This window comes from Stegostoma tigrinum, chromosome 5, assembly GCF_030684315.1.
Source record: "Stegostoma tigrinum isolate sSteTig4 chromosome 5, sSteTig4.hap1, whole genome shotgun sequence".
Lineage (NCBI taxonomy): Eukaryota > Metazoa > Chordata > Chondrichthyes > Orectolobiformes > Stegostomatidae > Stegostoma > Stegostoma tigrinum.
In genome coordinates, this window is record NC_081358.1 from 96,207,603 (window position 1) to 96,227,920 (window position 20,318).

General features: G+C 40.4%; 2 protein-coding genes across 5 annotated transcripts in view; one reads left to right on the forward strand and one right to left on the reverse strand.

Moving 5' to 3' along the window:
• The first annotated feature begins 1,705 nt into the window (after positions 1 to 1,705).
• The window catches only part of LOC125451501 (actin, cytoplasmic type 5-like), a 38,534-nt gene continuing 19,921 nt past the window's right edge, over positions 1,706 to 20,318 (forward strand). The window contains exons 1-3 of one of the 3 annotated variants that reach the window (XM_048528638.2): positions 1,706 to 1,823; positions 12,298 to 12,384; positions 16,243 to 16,368. The gene's annotated coding sequence lies outside the window, so the exon portion shown is untranslated. Of the gene's footprint in view, positions 1,824 to 3,058; positions 3,115 to 12,297; positions 12,385 to 16,242; positions 16,369 to 20,318 lie in introns of those variants that run through there. The other 2 variants (XM_048528639.2, XM_048528640.2) reach the window with 2 other exon arrangements.
• On the reverse strand, positions 5,153 to 10,668 carry LOC125451500 (actin, cytoplasmic type 5-like). Of its 2 annotated transcripts, none has more exons than XM_048528636.2 (3): positions 10,557 to 10,668; positions 10,283 to 10,438; positions 5,153 to 7,802 (listed from the first exon to the last, which is right to left on the reverse strand). In XM_048528636.2, exons 2-3 carry the CDS (start codon positions 10,406 to 10,408, stop codon positions 6,798 to 6,800), a joined length of 1,131 nt encoding a protein of 376 aa, XP_048384593.1. In that variant the 5' UTR covers positions 10,409 to 10,438; positions 10,557 to 10,668; the 3' UTR covers positions 5,153 to 6,797. The 2 variants fall into 2 exon arrangements, with proteins under 2 accessions (XP_048384593.1, XP_048384594.1); XM_048528637.2 differs by having other exon boundaries at positions 10,283 to 10,418; positions 10,557 to 10,663.

Sequence of the window (20,318 nt, forward strand, 5' to 3'; positions counted from 1 at the left end):
GACATGATGACTTACGATATTCAACTATTATCTTGTGATACTTACATTGGCTCCTTTAACATACAAATGTGATGTAGGTAACCTAGTGCTGAAGATTTCCAAAAGCCCTTATTAAAGCATCTGATATCTACATTTGCACACTGCAATCACAAGCACTTGAGAGTTCAGATATATTCTAGCACGCTTCCCTCATATGCTATGCTGCAAGTGGGTTCAGTAAGATGGAGATTGAGACCTTTAGTCTATGGCATCACATGCCATGTTATGGTAATGACATTATGAGCATTTTCCTTAAAGGTATATTAATTACCTGTTGTGGACATAACAATGATGGTGTTCCCACAAGAATTTGCAGCTTGACCTCAGTTTAATAATGCATTAGCAACTGCATCCCAAAACCAGCCCAGATTTATAAGTACAAATTTGCCATTATCCCACTATTTTCTCAGACAGAGAGAGACAACTGGTTATGAGTGTAACCTCACTACTACTCAGGTGAGGGGTGAGTTTGAGAAGGCATGACTGTCATTGTGACCTTAACCAGTGCAAAACATAACTCATGCTGTTGGTGTCGTTCTGCATCTCAAACCAGCCATCCAGCCAACTAAACTAACTGATGTATGGCCGCAGATTTATAAACTGTTTAAACTACATCCTTTTGTACTCACGTTCTCCTCTAATTCCAAACTTATTTAGCTTTACTTTCTCGATTGAGGCCAGAGCTTGGGATTATTATTCATTAATTAACAGCTATCATTAATTCTGCTCAGAGTATTAAAAAAAACCCTTTTTATTTTTCTGAGTTTTTGATTACCATTTTCTCCCCCCATTTTTGATTGCAAAGGAATTTTTGCAATGTGAGATAAGATGGCGCAGCATGGGGATGTGAGTGAATAACGAGATTTGGCCAGCCACAGATAACTGATTGGTTTGGTAAATTGTGACCAGCTGTGGGTGCTGAAGATCATAATCCTGAGAACAGGTCTTTGATTGGATGCTGGGCAGATGAACAGTTGGTGTCTGTTACTGATACAGGGGCAGAAAATCTCAGGATAAGAAGAAGCAGGGTCTGCTATGTCAAACTTTACCTCTAACATCAGATATGAACGCGTTGATAGCCCAAAGATTACAAAGTAGAGATTCTTCATACCCTTGGCATCAGGTCAACTCCAACATGAAGGGAAATTAAGATTAACCAAGGAAGTATTCGCAGTTGTTAGATAGAATGAAGCTTATAGTTTATATTGGGTCACAGAATCCTTTGTCCATTTACATTTGGCTTAACCCTTGAGGAACTTTGGATGTTTCTTTCAGGTGGTATGTTGGCAAAGTGCTTGATTGTTCTCAAAGGCCTCCTGATTCACTGACATTCTTTAGGGAACAGAGCCTCTATCAGAATGGCCTGCACATGACTCTACCTGTTGATTCTTAATACTCTAAGTCACAACCCCTGGGCAATAAATGCCACTCCCACTTAAACCCCAAATAAAAAAGATTTAGAAACAGTGGACTTAAAAGACGAGACGATTACACACCAGAACTAAAAACAAATCATCATGAAAAGGTTACTCCATATTTGGCTTTATTTAGGAAGAGGATGTGCAGTCATTCAGGCATTTGACTGGATTTCCATTGTCAGCAGGAGAGGAGAAATTACGAAATAGAAACACACTAACGTTGTTTGATTTTCAAAGGACCTCGGAATGACTTTGCGCTGCAGCAAAACGCAGACACAAAGTGAAAGCACAGAAATCATCAACAAGATTACTTGTACTGCAATGCTGAAAATAGCTTCTGTGGGTTGAATTACACAGGAACAGATGGTGAGCAGACTATTGATCCGTACCTTGAGCCTTATGCCATCAGAAAGTGCTGACCGATTCCCAATGTCAGTTCATTTACACTGAAGCAATAGCTTGCCAGAACCACGGGTCTGACAAGCCTGATTACTCAGCAGATCACTCGTGGCCTTGTCACGTCTGCCTTATGCCCTTGTGTTCATTCACTGCTATAAAAATAAGCCCATTTAGAATGTTGTGTTCATGAAGGGATCTCTGCTGATGCTGTGCTTTAGTACTGCTTCTGATTTTGTGTTTGTTAAAATGACACCGTGCTACTGGGATGGGGGTTAATCCTCGTCCTCTTCCTGGAGAGTACTTCACCCACTTACTCCTTTTCCTTCTTAGAGCGTTGATTTCCTTTAAGGGGTACGAGTATTCTCATATTTCTTGCACATCCCTCTTTACTCTTGAGAAATTGTTGTTGGTAGATCAATAATTCCAGGGTTTTGGTCCAGTGATGTTGGCCTCCTGCAGTGCCACAATGATGCCACCCGAAGGTTGCAGGAACAGCAACTCATATTCCGCTTGGGAACCCTGCAGCCCAATGGTATCAATGTGGACTTCACCAGCTTCAAAATCTCCCCTTCCCCCACTGCATCCCAAAACCAGGCCTTGCTCGTCCCCACCTCCCTAACCTGTCCTTCCTCCCACCTATGCCCTCCTCTCATCTCAAGCCCCACCCCCATTTCCTATCTACTAGCCTTATCTCATCCCCACACCATTTCCTATCTACTAACCTCAACCCACCCCCTTGACATGTCTGTCCTCCCTGGACTGACCTATCTCCTCCTTAACTCCCCACCTGCCCTCACCTTTACTGGCTCCAGCCCCACCTCTTCGACCTGTATGTCTCCTCTCCACCTATCTTTTCCTCTATCCGTCTTCTATCCGCCTCCCCCCTCTTCCTATTTATTTCAGAACCCCCTTCCCCTCCCCCATTTCTGAAGAAGGCTCTAGGCCTGAAACATCAGCCTTCCTGCTCCTCTGATGCTGCTTGGCCTGCTGTGTTCATCCAGCTCCACACCGTTGTTGTCTCAGGGTAGTCAGTCGTTCGCGTATCCTGATTCAATACCTCAGTTGGAACACAAATCAGGATGTTCAAACTGTGTGATATTTGCACTCACAGTTTGATGTGTGAATGAATCAGCAGCGCTATCTCTCAGGTACCAATGAGTACTACTTTTGCTATTCCAATGAGTAAGACAAGGCTGAAGTAGGTCAGACAACGAACAGTTCCCCTCTCCCAGAGGACACTTGACCTATGAAACAAACTGTGAGTATTGACTGTCTTCATGTGAGAGCTGGGCTAGTTCCTCACTGCGTGAAATAAAAAACAAGCTTTTTGTTGAGTATAGCCTATTAGGGTAATTTTCACCACTTGAAGTGGTGTGTGAATGAGTCAGTAAGAGAAAGGTAGATATTAGCTATCTTCCAGATTCTTTTCCAAATTGATGTTTTTTTTTCACATTCCCCAGGAGCCTAAATGGGTTGTTAAACCATGATCCTGAAAGTATCACAAACTGATTTTTCTGCCTGCCATTTTATTTATTTGTCTATTTCTATACACGAGAGAAGAAAGTTAACCTCCCCAATCAATACTACCAGACTTAAGAACACACTGGACTGAGAATGAACCATTGTGAGCCTTCAATCTGTCCTGATGAATTGACCTTGTCCACATATTTAGTCATTTCTTCTGTCAGATATTCAGCTCCTGCTTGAATTTTGTCACGTCTCTGCCACCCTCATTCTCCCGTACTTTATTCACACAGTCTGTCTTTTTTTAATCAATTCTCATTTGAACCTTAGCGCTCAGAGAAAGAAATCAAAGGGATAATACACAGGTTCCTATAAACAACCTACAGGAATTTGAAGAGATAATGGGAACTGCAGATGCTGGAGAATTCCAGTATAATAAAATGTGAGGCTGGATGAACACAGCAGGCCAAGCAGCATCTCAGGAGCACAAAAGCTGACGTTTCGGGCCTAGACCCTTCATCCAAAAGGATGAAGGGTCCAGGCCCGAAACGTCAGCTTTTGTGCTCCTGAGATGCTGCTTGGCCTGCTGTGTTCATCCAGCCTCACATTTTATTATACGGGAATTTAAAACCTATTTTGTATCTTTTCTCAGTAATGAATGCAAAAGCCTTAAGAAGGAAAATGGTGTCAAACATAATTCCAGTCTTCAATAAATGGGAAAGGGCTTGTGTTTTGATAGAGTTGCTGCTTCTGAATATTTGTGAATTCAAGGGAACAGCCTGAGGTGCCCACATATTTGAGGCTAAAGACTAGAACTAGGGTCAAAAAGAAAGATCTTTCATTTAGGACCCAGATGAGGAGGATCATTAGTGTTTGAAATTCTCTCTCCTAGCAAGCAGCCATGGCTCATTGCATATACTGCAGGGTGACTTAGACTGATTTTCTTTCATTGTTGAAAGATATAGAGGGCAGGCCGAACGGTCAACCAAAGTCAAATCAAATCAGCCACCAGTTTATTGAAGGGCAGGTGAGATTCAAGAAGCCAAATGACATCTTATGGCATGGCAGAGCTTTACAGAGGATGGCAGCACAGTTAGAGGTGCCAATTTTCCAGATAAGATTCATTTGCCCCCTCAAGTGAATATAAAAAAAAACTTTGGAATTATTGGGTGGACATGAGGGTTTGTAGATTCAGTTAACCAGCTTGGAAAAGAAATTTTCTGGTTATTCATCTTATTGTGTGACCATGTTGTGTCCAGGTTGGCCTGTTACATTTCGCTACATAACAGTAAACCCTACATGCCAATTGGCGATGAAACACTTTCAGGCATTGAGATATTCTGAGCTTGTGGTAAGTTTTTTCACTTACATAAGCACCTTAAAACAAGAAGATTGAACTGTAAAGTCAACTACATCTTACATTGGGTCAAAATTAAAGTTCAACCTTAAGGCTTCTCAGCAGGAGATAAACTCTTGTACTACATGGTTTTTAAAACAACAAGATGTACTGTAGGTGTTCTGGTATCTGAATCTACTCCCCATAGCATAAAGCCAGCACAGCTATGGTTTAAACAGATGGGGCCAGAGGCCAGAAATGGGCAGACACTTCACACATGGATGATGGTGCTGTTTACAGAAGCCTAGTTCTAGAACAAATCTGTAGAAATTGTTTTTGAGCCTGTGCCACTGAATTGAGCCACCAATGAACATCCGAAATGTGAGGCACATCCACTAGAATTAGATGGAGAATGAGAAAAATTGCTTTTATTGGTGACCTCTGATTCAAAGTCACCAGAATTTATTTTGTGTCACAGCAAAAACAAATATAGTGTTTAGAGAGAAAAGAGGCAGAAAAATCAAGTGTGATCACATTACATTTGAGATTTATTTGCTGCAGGGACAACTATACACACACGCTGGGTCCAAACAGTGTAAGGGAGCAGGATAAGGGAGCAGGAGAATCAGCATCCCTCTCAGTACAACGCTATTCACACACAAATCAGATGGAGCACTGTGTTTACTATAGCCAAGTGATGTAAAACAGGACCCAGTTCCTGGGTCATTGAGCCTTGACAAGATGAAGGGAAATTAATGATTAACCAAGGAAGTATTCACAGTTGTTAGATAGAATGAAGCCTATAGTTTATATCGGGTCACAGAATTCTTTGTCCATTTACATTTGGCCTAACCCATGAGGAACTTTGGACGTTTGTTTCTTTCAGGTGGTATGTTGGCAAAGTGCCTGATTGTTCTCAAAGGCCTCCTGATTCACTGACATTCTTTAGGGAACAGAGCCCCTATCAGAATGGCCTGCACATGACTCTAGCTGTTGATTCTTAATTTTCTGAAGGAAAGTCATAACAGGTTCAAAGCATAAAAAATGCTGGAGGGAAAAAAAAGGGGTTCTCATTTGGAAGAAGTGCAGCACCAGTGAAATAGTCGCTTGAGCATGCATACTGAACCTAGTGGTTGTAATGACTAAGTTGGGCACTTTGGTATGTATTACAATGTGGGGAGCCTACAGATTAAGATTTTAGCTAACATTTCAGATTGCTTGAGATTAAAAATATTCTGAAATTGAACCTTCCTCACTCAGTAGTGATACCAAAGAAAGGTCAGTAGTTGATTATATATAATATATTGTTTTCCTGTCATTTATTGTTTGAGGAGCTCATCTGATTAGTCATTGCCAAGATGATAAGAATTACAAGATCTCTAGGACAGTTAACTGGTAATCCCTCAGGCATAAGAGTTCCAACCTCTTGAGTCAAGTCACATGTGGTACATAGTATAAAGAATTACTATGTTTTATTACTACCTCTTCAAAACTGACTTCCTAAAAAAAGGCAGTGTGCAAAAAAACAGTGGTCACTGAGAATGTTCTGCTGTCAAAGCTTGTTGAATCGAAGTAATCCCTAAGGGAGGGATAGCAACATTATATTGTGGATTTAAAGCTCTAAATTATGAGCTGCAATGGTTAATTTAATTAGTCTTGAATTATGCCAGGCAAAATTAGACCACTAGATAGGAATTATATTTGCAATTTGGAGTCTTGGTATCATTTACATTCAGGACAGATGTTTTGACACAAGTACCTTGGCTTAATGTTGACAGATGTGGTCTCAGCCAATGTTGGTTGCTTCAAGAGAATGAGTAATCATTAAAACAATGCTTTATTCTTGAAGGAGATCAATATATTGAAGAGGTTTTCCACAAACATCACAAGGAATCCTTAATGAAATTTAAGCTGATTTAATGTTGAAAGCGATGGAGACTATGGACAGGATTTGGGAAAAACAAGTGTATTCAGTTTGTTTACACACTGGATTGTGTGTATAAATCAACTGGAACATGAACTTCTATCTTAATATAATAAACCTCTTGACAGCATATTCAAGTAAAATGGCAAGTTAAAGCATTAAGGCAATATTCTACTTAGGCAGCCTGGGCATTCACACATTACAGAACAAGCGCAGATCAAAAGCACTTGCGATGGACTATTGATGGCCCTGACTCATCATATTCTTGTTTGGTGATCCACATTTGTTGGAATGTGGAGAGAGAAGCCAAGATAGACCCACCAATCCACACTGAATACTTCCTTTCAGGTGGAGCAATGATTTTAATCTTCATTGTGGTTGGAGCCAAGGCTGTGATTTCTTTTTGCATTCGATCAGCAATACCTGGGTACATGGTGGATCCCCCAGACAAGACTGTATTGGCATACAGATCCTTCCTGATGTCTATGTCACATTTCATAATGCTGTTGAAGGTGGTCTCATGGATTCCAGTTGTCTCCATTCCTAGGAAGGAAGGCTGGAAGAGAGCCTCTGGGCACCTGAAACGTTCATTGCCAATGGTGATGACTTGACCATCTGGCAGCTCATAGCTTTTCTCTAGGGTTGAAGAGGAGGCAGCCATAACCATCTCAGACTCAAAGTCAAGAGCCACATAGCATAACTTTTCTTTGATGTCACGGACAATCTCCCTTTCAGCTGTGGTTGTGAAGGAGTACCCACGTTCAGTCAGAATCTTCATCAGGTAATCAGTCAGGTCCCTGCCAGCCAGGTCTAGTCGCAGAATGGCATGCGGCAAGGCATACCCTTCATAAATAGGTACTGTATGAGTCACGCCATCACCAGAGTCCATTACAATACCTGTTGTACGGCCAGAGGCATACAGGGACAGGACAGCCTGAATGGAGACATACATAGCTGGCGTGTTAAAGGTCTCAAACATAATCTGAGTCATCTTCTCCCGGTTAGCTTTGGGGTTGAGGGGCGCCTCTGTGAGGAGAATGGGATGTTCCTCTGGGGCAACTCGCAGCTCATTGTAGAAGGTGTGATGCCAGATCTTCTCCATGTCATCCCAGTTGGTCACAATCCCATGCTCAATTGGATACTTCAGGGTCAGAATCCCTCTCTTGCTTTGGGCTTCATCACCAACATAACTGTCTTTCTGACCCATTCCTACCATCACTCCCTGAAGTTAGGAAAAGAGAATCATGAGCAAGGTCAAATCAAACACATTTCAGTTGGTGGAACACATGCAAGGTGCGTTCAGACTTAGACACAAACCAAAAGATTGACACTAATTCAACATGGGGGTGAAAGGCACAGTCAGAGATGCTACTTTTCATGAAGTGTAATACCAAGACTCCTATTTGCTTTCCAATGTGAATATATATTAGAAAGGGAGTATTTTAAATTACAGCAAAGGAATTATACCCCAGTGTTCTGACCAACAGTTCTTCTTCAATCAAGATCACAAAAGCAAATTTTGTTCATTGACAGTTTCCTAAATTGCAATGAGTATATTTCAAAAGTCTTTCATTTCTTGAAATAGGGCTTTGGGACTCTGGGGAAGAAATACTATGTTTTGGAAAGAGACTTGCATTTACAATGTAAATGGAATCTCAATATGTTGAATGGGATGAGACACATAGAAAAAAGTGAATAGACAGTGCTTTAGGACTAAATATTGGACAGGACCAATAGGATAGGAGACACAATTAAATTCAAATGGATCATAGCATTTCAAGGGAACAGCTCACCAGTTTCACTTATAGAAGTCATAGTCATGTGACTAGGATAAATAAAGACACTTGAGATGTGTCAGGGAGGTAGTAAGTCATTGAAGGTTCTTTCGCTATTGGGCACTGAACGAAGAGAGGATAACTTTTCACTCAGTATCAAACTGATATTTATTCCCAGATCTGGGTGTGATAGCAATATTGGGATTATCTGCTGGCCTGCAGGGTGGCTCAATAGTTAGCACTACTGCCTCACAGCACCAGGGACCCAGGTTTGATTCCACCCTCAGGAAACTGTCTATTTGCCTATTCTCCCCATGTCTTGTGGGTTTCCTCTCACATTTGAAGATGTACAGCGTTAAGTGGGGTGGCCATGCTAAATTGCTCATATTGTCTAGGGATGTTTAGGTTAGGTGGGTTAGACATGGGGAAATGCAAGTGAAATGGGTCTGGGTGGAATGCTGTGTGGAGGGGTAGTGTTGACTTGTTGGGCCATGTGGCCTGTTTTGACACTGATAGGGACTCTGACTGTCTGTTTGGTCACAAGAAAAAAAAACAGGGTGACTCCAGCTGAATTGCTCACTAGGTCATTCCTGAGGACAAGCAAGTCAGTAAGGGGCCAGGATAATCAGCCTGAATGATATTTTCTGCCCTGGAAATAGAAGGACATTGTTGAACACATTTTACTTTACCAGCAGAGTGCTTCAATATCACTGTTACTGACAGTAGCTTTTTGTTCCCAGATATTTTAAACTGGGATTGTAATTCATATTCTCCATATTCTGAACTGCAGTTCTAGCAACAGCCACTATTGTCATAGTTAGTTTGCAAGCTTCCTTTTTAGCTCAAACACAGACACATTAACATTTTGTTGCTGAGCCTGAATGCTTTCAAGCAAATTGGAGTAAAGAGCTGAAATACAAAAGGAAATCTAACATTTCTCATGTTAAAATCAGCTTAGTTTTTGACCTAAATCTTTGATTTGTAGGTGAGGAATGAAGTTTACAAATCCTGGTTCAACCAATGGAAGTAGTCCCATTATTATCCCTCCAAAAATAAAAGTCCTTGTTAAAATACAAAAAGCAAAATATAAAAGATACCAGTTTGTCAAAATACTTAAACTCTTAGAAAAGTTATTTGTAAACTCAATCAGGATGGAACAAATTTTAATTAAAAATGGATTCTGATCATTCCCCAAAAAGACAGAATATCCTTGAAGGATTTCTTTTGCTCCTGTAAATGATGGGTTAACATAGAACAACAGGATGCAGTCATGTTTCCTAGCAACCCAACTGCTGGTCCACATAGCCCAATCTAGTATTACATTCCCAACCTTCAGAGACCTTCTCAAACTCCCCACTACCAAGACTATCTTGCTCATTCCCAGTAACCCTGCTTCAGATGTCACATGCAATTGAATGGCTTCATAGACCATTTCAGAAAACAGGGCTAAGAGTCACTCAAGTCAGTGGGAGTTGAATCAAATACAAATTGAATAGAAACAGAAGAGATTGTACTTGAAAAAGACAATATAAATGCAATGCTCTTTCCAATACAATGCAAATAGAAACTCAATATGATGATGTTGTATTTGAAGATATGTAGAAAGATGAATAGACAATGTTTTAGGTCAAATAGGAGATGTAACTTACAGAACAATTACTGTAAGAGAACTTATATTGAAAATAGTACTAAAAGCAACAAAATCTTGGTTTTCCTTCCAAACAATTGTATTGTGATGAGATTTAAACTCATGTTTTGTCAGATAAGTATCTGGATTGTTAAACTAGTAATATAACCATATCCTTTACAGATCACACAGGAAAGAGCAAGCCCCAGAGACTACTTTGAACTCTTCCTCAAAAATATAAACTAAAAATTTGAAAATCTTAAAAACATTTAATTTGCATAGTAAGTGCAATAAAATTACCTGGTGGCGAGGCCTTCCAATGATGGAAGGAAATACAGCTCTAGGAGCATCATCCCCTGCAAACCCAGCCTTGCACATCCCAGATCCATTATCCACAACCAGAGCTGCAATCTCCTCATCCCCCATGACTCAGAATCTGCTCAAAAAAAAAAATCACTGCAAAGAGAACCAAAAAAAAATCACTGCAAAGAGAACCAAAAATCACAACATTTCACAGACAGAAAGAAAGAAAAGCAAACCACATTCTTGCAGAAAGTCCACCAGCATGTCTTACCTTCAAGGATAAGCCCAGCACAACCCCTCTTGCATTACAGCACTCAGCAAATATGATTAGTCATACATTCCTCAGCTCATTCACTGTTCTTTTATAGTGCATCAGATTCGCCTCACTTATATCACATGGGGTTGACATGGGGGGAGGAGCTAAAAATACTTCTATTAAATTCATGTTTAAACCTTTTAGTTTCAATTTTAAACAATTGCTCCAGTTTTAATTTGCCTTTGCTTTAATGTAAATGAAAAAAAAAATTCTTTAAATCTGATGTTAGGTTTAACATCCTAATTGTCTTGCTCACATTTGCATGGAACATTTTGAAATGTAGACTCAAGCTGAACAGATTTCATCAACATTGAATTGCTTTGAAATGGCTGGCTGTTGTTATGTAATCATTGTGTGCACATCATGATCCTACAAATAAGGATAAAAATGAAGAGTAGTTGAATAAGTTTTTATTTTTGAAAGTTTAATATTGACCCGGACAGTGATACAATGACAGTGGAATTGTTGGCTGATCATGGCACTTGATTTGTTATCAGTGAAACAATAACAGAGCCAGGCATAACACTCAGAAGTGGAGAGCTTCAGGCCATTGGTCTAAAGTGGCTCCCAAGTAATGCTCACAACATGCTATTCCTCATGTACTGTATTACAAGACACTATTTTGCAAAATAAATCAAGCTTGTATTTGAATGAATCAATACCAATGCACACTCACCTTTTTCTTCAGCATACTATTTCCTGGATTAACCACACTATAGCAACAATTCCCTACATTTATACCAAAGTTCCCTTGCAATAAATACTAGCATTCCATTTACTTTCCAACCCTTTGACCTACTTTCCTAAAAATTTCCTCTGATTTCTGTACTGGAACAACTAATTCCCTCTGTACCATGGAGTTATGCAGACCCTCTTCATTTAAATAGTATATTGCTTTTTATTCTTCCTGACAAAGTGGACACACATTTTCCTGAATTAAACTCAATCTATCAATTTTTGCATTCACTTAACCAATCCAAATTCCTTTGTAGTCTTATGTCCTCTTGACAGCTTACTGTTCAGCTGTCCCCTCTAACAAACTGTCATTGCTATTTAAAACTAAAGTAGATGGATTTGCAATCTCATTTTGAATTGAAGCATAGAACAACAAAGTTAAACTGGAGATTAATCCTATCAGTGTCTATTTTGTACATAAAGAACAGTGTCAAGATTGCAAGAAACACACATAATCTAACTATTCTCCTGGAAGCAGAGTTTCTGGGAATTGCATGAATTCGCTGTATGTGTACAGAAACTCTTTTTTTCGTTTGTTTGTTTGTTATAAAAACATTGGTGAAGGAAATAAAGGCCCTTTCTCAAGGCGAAATGAACAATTAAAGTACACACTTAGACGATATCAATTAAGTCAGGCAGAGTCATAATGATTTTATGAAAGGGAAGTTATTTTTGACTAATTTATTTGTGTTCTTTTTAAAAGAAATAACACACAATGCAGATAAAGGAGAACCAGATTATGTGGTATATGTAGATTTCCAGAAGGCATTTGACAACTGGTAGGTTGCTTGGAAAAAACAACGGATGTGCTTTCGAATTTTGAAAAAAAAGTTGGCAATGTATTTCACAAAAGCTTATTTTAAAAAAACAGTTTGAAACTAATGCATTAGCATGGTCAGAATGGTGTGAATATTCAGCCCACAATCATTATGAATGAATGCAGGTCATTTTCAAATTCTAGGTTTGACCATAATTGGGGATGGCAAATCTGAAACAAAACATTACTGGTAGTTGCGTGTTCCACAATTATTCATCTGAATGACATCTGGTGAGTACCAACATCAATTTAAACTTGAAAAAAAACTTGACAGAAACCTTGAAGCGGTGCATTGTAGTGTAAGGGAGTGAAAGCTGGAATCCTGGGAAGGCTGATGAGAACAGGATTTTGCACAGTGCCTCTGGTGGAGCATCCTTATATCATTTGAACAGAGAGAATAGCCAACAGATTTAGAAAATTGGAAATGCAGTACTTCAAGGGATTTTAGCTGAAGTGAAGTAGCAGAAATGGAGGGTACACTACCTCTGAAAAAAAGTGAGATGGGAATTAAGTGTTGTTTGATTATAAAAGGTAAAACGTTAGTCAGGTGAGATGAGGACTGAGTTTACACTTGAAATTCAGCCCATGCTCCTGACCTTTGGCCAAGTAGTTTCGTGGCAGGGAATGGAGAGAGGAATGTGGTAGCCAGCTCAAAGGACCCCTTGTTGTTGTGTTCTTGGGCATGGTCCTGTTGACCATCAGGAGGTCCAGGCAGCAGGCTGCTGAAGCGGTCATTGACCCGTTTGATTGCCTCTGTTTTGAGGTCACATCTGTATCTGCTTGCTCCTGTATTCTTGAAGCATTCGATGACCAGTGGGTGCCATGGGGTTCAGGAGGGAATCATTATCTCAAGTAATTTCATTTTAATTTGAACGTTTCCTTTTAACAACTTGTTTTAAATTGTGAATACTTGAATTAAAGTGCTCCTTACATGAGGTTGCTTTATTTATTTGTTACTTAATTATTTTAAAAGTATGTAAAGAGATGCTTATTTACATTGTTTGTGGCTTTTAGAGTTATGAGATGTACAGTTATAAATATGTCTCACTTTGTTCACAATGTATAACTGAGTAAATAATTGTTGAGTAAATTCAAGTCAGAAATCTAAAGATTTTTAGATACTAAGAAAATATATCGAAGGATATAACTGTGGAAACTGCATAAGTGTGCTGCTTAAGTAAAGGGTGGACTATGATCTAACTGAATTACAGATAAAGCTCAAAAGTCCAAGTGGTCTACTTCCTCTATTATATAAAACCAAAAGAACTGTGGATGCTGGAAAAGCTCAGTGGGTCTGGCAGCATCTTGTGGAGAGAAATCAGAATTAACATTTCATGTTGAGTGACCCTTCAGAACTCTTATTATGTTTGGAGGTGTGAGTGATGGAGGATAGTGTTATTCTCAGAGAACTGACCCAATGTTATGCTTAGTACTTATCTTTCAAACACCACCTTTCACATTACCATCTGGATATTTAATCTCCGTACTGCTATCTTCACTTGTGTGTTGTATTGCAATGGGGGTATCGACAATTGGTGGCCTTTGTAGTAGTTCACTGCCTCCAATCCTCCTTTCTATATAAATCTAGGGGTCTATCCAATTAAAAAAGTAGAGAATAAACCATTAGAGAGAAGTACCACAGCTACAAATATTCCAATTCTTCCACTACTGACGCTCAGTAGTAGCAGTATACATTTACTAGATGCTCTGCAAATTTCACCAAAATTCTTCAGACAGAACTTTCCAAACTTCATGACCACTTCCATCTAGAAGGGCAAGGACAGCAGAGGATCTCCACCACCTGCAAGAACTCCTCCAATCCACTTGCCTTCCTGACTTGGAAGCATATCATCATTTCTTCAATGTCAAATCTTAAAATTCCCTCCTTAAAGATATCATGAGTCTGTCTATAGCATGTGGGCCATGGCAGTTGAAGATGGCAGATCATTGCCATTTTCTCATTCTCAAGGTAAGCTATGGATGGGCAATAAATGCTGGCTCAGGCAGCAACACCCATGTCCCATGAGTGAATCAAAAGAAAACTTGTATTTTTTGGCAAAGTATCACTTATTGTGTGATTGCAATTGGTACCATTGTCTAGTTAAGACATAATTACAAATATCAGGAGCAACATATAACTCCATTGGGCTCTTGAGCAAGAGTAGGTGTTTCTCAGGGATTTGCAACTTCAATTTTAACTTTTTCAGAAACATTTCCTTATACAACATTGGCCATCCTGATTTAGAATCAGAGAATCCCAACAGGTCATTTAGCCTGTCGAGTCCACACCAACTCTTGGAAGAAAATCCCACCAGACCTCTCCCCCGTCCCTGTAATCCTGTATTTCCCATAATCCACCTAACCTACACATTCCCTGCATGCTATGGGCAATTTAGTATGCCAATCTGCCTAACCTGTTTGGACTGTGGGAGGAAACTCACGCAAACACAGAGAGAACATGCAAACTCTATACAGACAGTTGCCTCAGGGTAAAATCAAACTCGGGGTCTCTATGCTGAGAGGCAGCAGTGCTAACCACTGAACCACCATGTTGCCTTAACTTTCAGAGCTGGAACTCAGCCGCCATCTCTAATTTGTTAGGGCTCCTGAGAGAACTTTGAAACGGCATTTTACTTTTACGTGAACATGAGGACAGATGGAGCTTGGTGTAACTTTAGCAAGAGCTTTACTGTTGGATTGTGCTTCATGCTTCCTTTCATATTATTTTGTGAATAACACCCTGAGGATGAAGGTTAATTGTAAACCCTGGACACCATATCCCATAGGCACCCTGTCACTAGAACCCAATGGAAAGATCCTGGAATTCCCTCCTGAATGGTAAATTGGGTTTACATACAGTACATGGATTGTAGTAGCTCAAAAAGACAGCTCACCACCACTTTCTCAAGGGCTACAAGGACTGGGTAAAAACTGCATGCCCAGTCTGCAACGGGCATATCCCATGAGTGAATAAAAAAATGGCAACTGCACTTAAAGAATCGCAGGTGGAATTCAGCGGGAGACGATCTACTGTGTTGAGTATGATAGCAGCACCCTCAATTATTATGTAGAAATACTGATAGTACTTCAGTGGCTTAGAGATTTTTGGGGATTTCCAGATCTCAGGAAAATGACTACAGTCAAGTTCCACATTGGTTATGGTTAACATGTCCAAACGAGCCAATTTTAACAGAGAAGCGCAGATAATGGAACAGCTCTCGAATCTCCTTAAAAAAAGGTGGCACGACGGCTCTGTGGTTAGCACTGCTGCCTCACAGTGCCAGGGACCCAGTTTCAATTCCACTATCAGGTGACTGTGTGGCGTTTGCACATTCTCCCTGTGTCTGCATGGGTTTCCTCTGGGTGCTCTGATTTCCTCAGCCTAAAGATGTGCAGGCTAGGTGGATTGACCATGCTAAATTTCCAATAGTGTTCAGGGATGTGTAGATTAGTTGGGGTAACAGGGGAATGGGTCTGGGTGGGATACTCTGTGGGTCAGTGTGGACTTGTTGAGCTGAAGGGCCTGTTTCCACACTGTACAGATTCTATTATTCTCCAAGGTTTCCAGTTGCCTGTCTCACGTTTAAAATAGATCTAATTAGTTGCAAAAACAATTTATTCAAACTTTTAAGTGTATCAAAAACTTATATGCAATTTCCACATCAAGATTTGTTTCAAGTGCTTTACTGAACAGTTCACTGACAAACATTTTCAGATGCAAGCTGGGGGCAAGAAAACATCCAAATCCGGTTCTACTGATGAAACAAATTATAAGGAATCATGGTTTTAACAGAAAATGACTGTGGATACTATGGATCTGAAGAAAACAAAGTGCTGGAGAAACTCTGCACATCAAGTTGCATCTGTGGAGAGAGCGACAGTTTTGTGATCAATGTGACTCTTCTTTGGAACTCTCAGTTCCTATTCACATTAGTTCCTAGTCATATTACCTTAAAACATTAACTTTATTTCTGTCTCTGTCCACAGATACTGTCAGATGTGTTGATTTATCCACTATTTTATGTGGCCATGGATTTGTAGCAAATAGTGTTGTTTTATTCATAATAGGTAATTTATGTTCATCAATAGGCTATGGTCCCACAACTGTCTAAGGTCTGTTGCATCAGCATTGACACCACTGCCAGAGGTTGGTGGGGGATGGGGAAGCAAATTGACCCTGCATTTTACTCCTGAGCCAAGATAATTGTACTGAAGGTGAGTAAAAAGAAATTATAGGGTTGACAAAGAGCTTAATTTATCAGAGAATAACAAAGCTTTGATGTTTCACCAGACAATACTTTGATGGAAGGGGTGCAGGAATAGTAGCCGTTAAAGGATCAGTGCCAGTGAACTAAGATTGATTAGCAGCTGTCAATAGTTCTAACACCATTGTGGATTTAAGGGGAGCAAGAAATTATTAATTGAACATTGAATTCAAAGCAATGGATATTATCAAATTTATTATAATAATCTGAGGATTATTCACATAGAAAAAATAACCTTTATTGAGAGAGGAAAATCTATGAAGGACGAGACTTGAGTAGGAAGCTCGTAACTGTGGGTCATTCTAATCACATTTGTAGCAGAACACACTCCTGTTAATGATTCACAAAGAAAAAGCACTCATTCTCCGCGAGCTTAGAATTGGAATAGGAGACCAGAACTAAGTACAATAGAGAGTTCTGGAACTGTAGAACTTGAGTAATTTATTTCATCAATTACTCAGAAACACTTGCATGTGACTATAAAGTCCCTAAGTTATTATATTCCTTCTTAGTAATCTATCAGAGAGTCTGAAACACTCATTGTCAATGACAGAGATACTTAAAAAACTCATTACTTTCTTTCAGGCTGTGACAGCAATACTGAAACAGCCAGCTCAATCTAAATTCAAGATTCACAGAACAGTTTTTGTTATTGTCATACAAGATCTTCATCTCAGTTGCAGTAGTCAACTGCAGCAAACCATATGGAGTCAGGATCTTGTAGTCAGTGAAACCCCTAGTAATGAGACATGACACAGTAGGACACAGAGAAAGGCAAACCCCTCGTAGATGGATACAATGTGGGCCAGAGCAAAACTGCTTTTTCTTTTCTATAAAAGGGTCCAGACCCAAAACTTCAGCTTTCCTGCTCTTTTGATGCTGCTTGGACTGCTGTGTTCATCCAGCTCTACACCTTGTTATCTCTGTTAATAATACCCATTGTGTAACCAAAGATACAAAAGCCAACACAGCTTGGATGGTAACAAAGCTGGGCAGTTCGATAAATGTCTCAGGCTCAGATGATGTTTGGGATTCAGGTGCCTTGGGCAATATGTTGTTCTTCTGAGACAACTCATTGCTCACTACAAAGTGTGTAGTAACTCAGGAAACCCACCTGGAAAAGGAATACTGTGATCAGAGATAATGGGAACTGCAGATGCTGGAGAATCCGAGATAACAAAGTGTAGAGCTGGATGAACACAGCAGGCCAAGCAGCATCTCAGGAGCACAAAAGCTGACGTTTCGGGCCTAGACCCTTCATCAGAAAAGGGGGAGGGGGAGTGGGTTCTGGAATAAATAGGGAGAGACGGGGAGCGGACTGAAGATGGATAGAAGAGAAGATAAGTGGAGAGGAGAGTATAGATGGGGAGGTGTTGCAACCTGCAACATTCGCGAACCATTTTAACTCCCCCTCCCATTCCTCAGACGACATGTCCATCATGGGCCTCCTGCAGTGCCACAATGATGCCACCTGAAGGTCACAGGAACAGCAACTCATATTCCGCTTGGGAACCCTGCAGCCCAATGGTATCAATGTGGACTTCACAAGCTTCAAAATCACCCCCTCCCCCACTGCATCCCCAAACCAGCCCAGCTCGTCCCCTCCCCCCCACTGCATCACAAAACCAGCCCAGCTCGTCCCCTCCTCCCTAACCTGTTCTTCCTCTGACCTATCCCCTCCTCCCACCTTAAGCTGCACCTCCATCTCCTACCTACTAACCTCATCCCACCTCCTTGACCTGTCCGTCCTCCCCGGACTGACCTATCCCCTCCCCACCTCCCCACCTATACTCTCCTCCCCACCTATCTTCTCCTCTATCCATCTTTGGTCCGCCTCCCCCTCTCTCCCTATTTATTCCAGTTCCCTCTCCCCATCCCCCTCTCTGATGAAGGGTCTAGGCCCGAAACATCAGCTTTTGTGCTCCTGAGATGCTGCTTGGCCTGCTGTGTTCATCCAGCTTCACACTTTATTATCTTGCAAAAGGAATACTCTTTATTGTTATCCGCCAAAATAGAGCCACAACTTTTGGCATATATAGGCTGGTCCCAGCCGACGCAGACAGTTCCATAGACTAGTCCCTGTGTCTGTCTTATTTTTCTTCAATACCCAAAAGTGTTTATGCAGAACTGAACACATTTTTTCCCCATCACCAGATCACCTTGTTACTAAGTATTCACCATCACCACCAGTGAAACACTATGAAGCCAATTAGATATTTACATGTAAAACCCAGTGCAGGCAATTGGAGATTACAAGGTGTAGTCCTGGATGGACACAGCAGGCCAAACACCATCAGAGGAGCAGGAAGACTGACATTTCGGGCCCAGCCCAGGCAATTGGATTTACTTCATGCAGGGCTCACATGATGAGTTGGAGTTGGGCAGGCCATTGCCATTTCTAAGGGAACTCACACGCAGCAAGCTTCATGAGGAGATTAATTATTGATACTCCAAGGGCCTTTTAGTGGTTATCACAGAAGGAATGTTTAAATTTCACCTTACAGCCTTTGCCCTGACAATGTCTAGCTGTAGAATTGAAGCATCCATTAGAACTCATTGTGCCCTTACTCAAGCACCATCAGTTCAAATGCAACTTGTATCTGTCTGATAAAATATAAAGTTGAGCAGGCCCTCACACAAGGCAAGACAAATTCAATTTGACCAATTATTACGCCATCATTTTACTCTCTTAATCAGCAAAAATGTAGTGGAAGGTGTTAATAGCCTTATCAGGCAGCAATTAATCACTAAATGACATCTATTTGTACTTAGTTTGGGTTTTGGCAAGACCATTCAACTTCAGTTTTCATTACAGCTAGTGTCCTAGCCTCAACTATCTTAAGCTGCTCCAACATGACCCTCCTTCCAACATAAGGTGAGAAGTGGTGACATTCATTGCTTAATGTACAACATTCAGAAAACAAAAGATAAAGCAAGGGGGTTGGAACCAGAAATTGGAAGAAAATGTGGAACAAAGTAATGATGTGATAGATGTAGTACGAGGTTTTACACGTGTCAGTTTGCCAGCACACTAAACTCATACTTCTTACTGAAGTGGTTAAAAGTACATAGCTTATACCCACTCAAATTGCTAACGTCTCAATGAATTAACACCATAACAGAGATTTAAGCGGGTGTTTTAAACTGAGGGGCAGAAACTAAAGGAATTAAAAATATTACTTGCGTATATATGAGACAGTTAGGTAAAAATTGTTTCCACATTAGAATTCTAGAGTTGTCGTTTTGAGTTTAACGTGAATCTTCTTCAGAAGTGGTAATTTGCAATGGTCTTCTGATTGGAAGATTTAAGTAACATTCCAGTAAAAGCTGCATTTCAGTGGAGTGAAAAGGAGGGAGGAACTCAAGAAAATTGCAATTGCCAGTGAAATGGTACTGAGTAAATTGTGGAGCTACACGCTGACAGGTCTCTGGTTCCTGATGGACCGAATCCTAGTTTGTGAGATAGTTGAAGCATTGTTTCTAATTTTCCAAAGGTCCTTAGACTCAGGGAAAATTTTGATTGGATCTGGAAGATACATATATAATCCCTTAGTCAAAATGGGAAGGAGACAGAAAACAGGGAAATACAGGCTTCTTAGAGTCATAGACTGAACCATTAGTCCAACTCATCCACACTGACCAGATATCCTAAAATAATCTAGTCCCATTTGCCAGCATTTGGCCCATATCCCTCTAAATCCTTCCTTTTGATGAACCCATCCAGAAGCATTTTAAATGTTGTAATTGTACCAGCCTCCACTACTTTCTCTGGCAGCTCACTCCATACAACCACCACTCCCATCGTGAAAGGTTTTCCCCTTAGGCCTATTTTGTATCTTTCCCCTCTCACTTTAAACCTATCCCCTCTAATTTTGGTCTTCCCCTACCCTGGGCAAAATA

Bases quoted from the DNA above. Each gene is read 5' to 3' on its own strand.
- LOC125451500 (XM_048528636.2), bottom strand. From the start codon at position 10,408: ATGGGGGATGAGGAGATTGCAGCTCTGGTTGTGGATAATGGATCTGGG. The intron at 7,803-10,282 runs GTAATTTTATTG...TCCTAACTTCAG, and splicing joins TTGGAAGGCCTCGCCACCAG to GGAGTGATGGTAGGAATGGG.